The following is a 5,452-nucleotide window of genomic DNA, read 5'->3' as shown; positions in this document are numbered from 1 at the left end:
TCTGTCTCTTCTGTCTCTCTGTCTGTGTGTGTGTGTGTGTGTGTGTGTGTGTGTGTGTGTGTGTGTGTGAGAGTGTGATGGACAGCAGTCAGCTGTGAAACGCCAGCAGGAGGAAGCAGTGGATGCACACCTTCAGTGCTAACGGTCACCTGAGCGCTCAGAGCTCAACCTCGCATCGCTCGTTCATTCTCCGGCGCTCGTGTCAGACGGTTATTTCTGTTCGGTGAGCCGCGGGAGGCTGGTGTCGAGTGACCGAACCATCATTAACCAATTCTAGAGATCCATCTTTCTATCGCTCAGTTTGTGTCTCGCTGCAGCTGAGCATGAATTAGATGTGACAGTGCTTTATGGGTCGCTTTATATGTCATTCAGACGGTCTCTTCCTGTCCAAGCTGGTGGTTCTTGGCTAAAATAAGCTGAATTGTGGACTAGATTGGCTGTTAATTATAAATCTTGCTTTAGAAAAGCTGTAAATGTTATCAATGCATATCTTTGACTTTAACATCCACTGTTGTTGTGCAATATTTCGAGTCTCGTCTGTAAGTCAGATGTTCCTCAGCACGTCTGGGATCGTCTTATATCGCCTGTTAAGTAACATGCTGTGACATTAACTGCGGTTTATTTTTGAAGCGCTTTCTAAATGCAGACTGCACATATATGTGTCTGTGCATTGACCACACACAGCGCTAATGCTAACGATCCTCTCAAAATAAGGTGAGCAGATTTCTGAAATGGAAACCATCTGACTTGAACTATCAAAATGAATAATTGGTATGATCTTTGCGGTTCAAACTGAACCTAACTGGTTTTAATGCAAATCACCAAAACAGAAATAGTAACCACTGCAAATAACAAACACATCAAAATGGTATTTTATGAAAACAAAATTATGACCGTACAAAACTGTTAAAAAAAATAAATAAATATGAGATTGCATGATAAATAACAAATATTTAAAATTTTCTAAGAACGTTAAAATATCCAGTTTTCTTCTCGTGATTAAAGGTTACAAAACGAACATTTCTTACAGCATTCTATTAATTCTTTCTTTATTTTTACCCAAAATATAGCTTTATTTTAATGTTTATTTTTAATATTGTGCAAAAATGGGATTAGAACGTTATTTTAAAGGTTACAAAAACATTTCTTACAACATTCTACTAACTTTATTTTTTACCCAAAATATAATAATGTTCAAACATTTATTTTCGATATTCTACAAACATTATAATGTCCAGTTTTCATGTGATTGTAACTTACTACTAACTTTACTTTTACCCAAAAATAAAATGTTATTTTAATGATTTATTTTTAATATTTTAAAATGTTAATGCTCAGTTTTGATTAGAAGGTTATTTAAACGTTACAAAAAATGTTTCTTAGAATGTTCATCTAATACAAAAAACATCATAAGAACATTCCGAGAATGTTGATCTCAAAACGTTTCGTCTCAACGTTATGAGAACATATCAGATATTAATAAAGTTACAAGAATGTTCCATAAACGTTAAGAATGTTTAGTTGTAAAATTTAAAAACCGTTGTGAGAACGTTCCCTATTAGCTGGGTAGCTCTATGTATTTGCACACACGATAGGAAGAGTTTCTAATGTTTCCTTCTGGTTTTCCAGCATTCTCCTGCTTGGAGTCGCTATCCTGTCGCTGTACTCTGTTCATCTGTTACTAGTGACGGCCAAAGAAGGAGGTGAGCTTGTCCAGAGATCGTAAACACACATTAATATATGAAACGTGCATTTGATGCTATAATATCCTCTGGCTACAGGCTCGCTGATCTACGAGAAGCTCGGGGAAAGAGCGTTCGGATGGCCGGGAAAAATGGCAGCTTTCGGATCAATAACTCTGCAGAATATAGGAGGTAATGATGCTATATTTAAAAGTAGCTTGAGTCTTTAGTTTTAGCGCGAGTGATGTGATATCAATGTGTTTGGCTCGTCTTCAGCCATGTCCAGCTACCTGTTCATAGTCAAATACGAGCTGCCGGAGGTGATTCGAGCTTTTCTGGGGCTGGAGGAGAACTCTGGGTAAGACTCAGTGATGTTTAATGTCTGTAGATAAAAGCATAATAACTGATTTATGATGGAAATTTGTAGCAGTGTGAGTGTCTGTGATTGATTGGAGAGAAATATGGATCGAACGTGTAAAAAATCGATACATGTATTTAAGATATACATTTTTTTTTTATTTAACAAAAACTAAAATGTGTGTTTGTTGTGGATGTCCCAATCGGGATTTCTGTCTTGTTAAACATCCTTAAATCAATCAATCATCTTGAAGCCTTGATTTCTGAAAAGTGTATTAAAATGACGTGTTATTTTTTTTAACGATCAGATCATTTAAGAATACAATTTTTTGTTAATGAAATTAATATTTACATTTTATATTTATTTTAAATGGATTATAATTTAATTTGTATATGTATTATTGTTACACTTTAGAATATATTTTAATAAATATATTCAATTTAAACATATTACGACTTGTGTTCTGAAAAATGTATCAGAATTAACTAAACTAATTTATGCTTAAATATGTTTCTGACCCCATTGGCAGATATTTTGTCTTGTTTTAATCATAAACTCACTCAATTCTGATGTATTTCTAAGAAAACAGGACTTAATATCTGATCTCGTTTTGCTTCTCATGTAAATGCATCTTGATTTAAGGATGCTTAGATATTTGTATCGGAAAATAAGACAAAATACTGAATTATGGCACTTTTGTCTTTTGTAGAGCTTCTTTAAAGCTGAAACTGAATCATTTTATAATCTTTGACATTTTATAAGTGCTTTTTTACTGAAGCAGCTCTGAAACAATCTATGTTGTATAAAGCGCTATAGAAATAAAAAGCATGATATCAATATAATCACAGGCCTGAATCGAATCGAATCGCAGTCGTATTGCAGCATGTTTTGAGATATCAGCAAATATCATATTGTATGGTGTCATGTGCTCGTTCTCTGTGTACTCAGGGAATGGTATCTGAACGGGAATTACGCGGTGGTGTTGGTGTCCATCGGCATCATTCTGCCGCTGTCTCTGCTGAAGAACCTGGGTAAGACTTTGCTGTAAGTGTGAGAGCGGTGGAGTTTGTGAAGCATGTGTGTAACTCTCGTTGTCGTCTCTCACATCAGGGTATCTGGGGTACACCAGCGGCTTCTCTCTCTCATGCATGGTGTTCTTCCTGGGAGTGGTACGTTTTCTCTTCATTTACTGTGAATGTTTAATAGCAGCTTTACATGCCATATGTGACCCTGGAGCACAAAAGCAGTGTTAAGTCGCTGAGGTATATTTGTAGCAATAGCCAACAATACATTGTATGGGTCAAAATTACAGATTTTTCTTTTATGCCAAAAATAATTAGGATATTAAGTAAAGATCATGTTCCATGAAGATATTTTGTAAATTTCCTACCGTAAATATATCAAAACTTAATTTTTGATTAGTAATATGCATTGCTAAGAACTTCATTTGGACAACTTTAAAGATGATTTTCTCAATATTTAGATTTTTTTGCACCCTCAGATTCCAGATTTTCAAATAGTTGTATCTCGACCAAATATTGTCCTATCCTAACAAACCATACATCAATGGAAAGATGATTTATTCAGCTTTAAGATGGGGACTAAATCTCAATTTTGAAAAATTTACCCTTAAGACTGGTTTTGTGCTCCAGGGTCACAAATGAGGTTACAACATTTCTGTGTGAGTAAGAGTGTGACTCGCCCTCATTCTGTTCCAAAGCAGTGCTCATTTACTATTATTGAGATACTATTGTTTTTTTTAAATAAAGTATATTTATTGAACTTTTTTAGTGCAAAGCATGACAGAACAGACTTCACTATAAAACTTCACTATTATAGTTTTTATTAATATTTTATATTAGTTTTTGTTTTGATATTTTTTTATGTTAATTTTGGTTGACATTTTTGTATTTTTTAAATTGTTTTTTAATGTCTATGAACGTTTTTATTTTACTTGTTTTAGTACATCTAGTTAAACTAAATTAAAATAAATGGAAAGGTTATTTTTTATTTCTAGTAATGAAAATTATTTTGATGCTTTTAGTTAACTATAACATAGTTAACATTTTAGTCATTTTGTTGTTGTTTTTTTCATTGTAGTAGTTTTTCTATATAAATATACAAGTTATTTTAGTTAATTTTTTATATTTTTATTTCAAGCAACGAAAATTTGTTTTTAGCTGTAGTAAAATAGGTTTTGAGTTTTAGTAAACTATAATTAGTTCAAAACCTTTAATAACAAATTTTAGTTAACATTTTAGAGTTTTTTAAAATTATTTTTAGTGTTTTTTATGTCTATGTATTTGTAGTACTTTTTATTTTAGTTTTAGTTATTTTGAGAACATCGAGCTAAACTAAATTTAAAAAGTTTGTTTATTATATTTTATTTCAAGCAACGAAAATTTGTTTTTAGCTTTATGTTTAGAATTTTAGTAAACTATAATTTCTCTGTTCAAACCCTTTAATAACAAATTTTAGTTAACATTTTTGTTTTTTTTTAATTATTTTTAGTGTTTTTTATGTCTATGTATTTGTAGTACTTTTTATTTTAGTTTTAGTTATTTTGAGAACATCAAACTAAACTACATGAAAAAAAAAAGTTTATTATATTTTATTTCGTTAACATTTATTTTATTTCAAGTAACAAAATTATTATTTTTTTTTTTAATGCTTTTAGTTTTAGATGATGCTAACTCTGTTCAAATCCTGTTTGAGTAACTTTTATTCTCTGGAGCACAAAATGACCTGAGGCTGACATAAACGATGACAGGACTTTCTCTTTCGGTTGAACTATTTCTTGTTGCACTGTTTGGTGACGCTCTCTGGTTCATTGGTTTCGTTCTCAGCTGATCTATAAGAAGACGATCCTGCCCTGTCCTCTGCCGTTCTTCTACCAGCACGAGTCCAACATGAGCGTGAACGGCTCGGAGGCTCTGAGTCTGTACTCGCTGCAGAACGCCTCGGCGCTGGCGTATATCTCTGACGCTCAGCCGGATCCTCACACTCCGGTGCTTGACCCTCTCCACAGCGCCGTCCAGTTCACGCCTCACCCTGATGACCACCAGGACATGTGCACACCCAAATACTTCATGTTCAACTCACAGGTGACGCCGCACAAACATGTGACTGAGCCTGTCAGACTAGACGCTGTGTGTGGAGAGAGGCTCACGGCGTTTGCTGTTTGTGTCTTTCAGACCGCGTACACCGTTCCCATCCTCGCCTTTGCCTTCGTCTGTCATCCGGAAGTTCTGCCCATCTACAGCGAACTCAGAGAGTGAGAAAAACTTTGTACATAGGAAAAATAAACAAAAATAAAAATAAGAAAGCGTCAGTGTAGTCAGATTTATACTGTCCGATAAATTAAAGACTAAAAAGACTAAAACATAATGCACCAATGTAGAAAATTGCCTAA

General features: G+C 33.8%; 1 protein-coding gene across 2 annotated transcripts in view; it reads left to right on the top strand.

The window, feature by feature from the left end:
• LOC107658982 (sodium-coupled neutral amino acid transporter 4-like) overlaps positions 1 to 5,452 on the top strand; it is a 38,852-nt gene that overhangs the window by 22,152 nt on the left and 11,248 nt on the right. For both annotated transcript variants that reach the window (XM_016447738.1, XM_016447739.1), the window contains exons 5-11: positions 1,630 to 1,703; positions 1,782 to 1,874; positions 1,959 to 2,040; positions 2,989 to 3,071; positions 3,151 to 3,209; positions 4,887 to 5,144; positions 5,235 to 5,314. In XM_016447738.1, coding sequence (XP_016303224.1) covers positions 1,630 to 1,703; positions 1,782 to 1,874; positions 1,959 to 2,040; positions 2,989 to 3,071; positions 3,151 to 3,209; positions 4,887 to 5,144; positions 5,235 to 5,314 — 729 coding nt within the window. The remainder of the gene's footprint in view (positions 1 to 1,629; positions 1,704 to 1,781; positions 1,875 to 1,958; positions 2,041 to 2,988; positions 3,072 to 3,150; positions 3,210 to 4,886; positions 5,145 to 5,234; positions 5,315 to 5,452) is intronic.

The sequence above is a fragment of the Sinocyclocheilus anshuiensis genome, unplaced genomic scaffold, assembly GCF_001515605.1.
Source record: "Sinocyclocheilus anshuiensis isolate Anshui unplaced genomic scaffold, SAMN03320099.WGS_v1.1 scaffold283, whole genome shotgun sequence".
Lineage (NCBI taxonomy): Eukaryota > Metazoa > Chordata > Actinopteri > Cypriniformes > Cyprinidae > Sinocyclocheilus > Sinocyclocheilus anshuiensis.
Note: the sequence above shows the minus strand (reverse complement) of the source record. Positions and strands in the feature narration are given on the sequence as shown.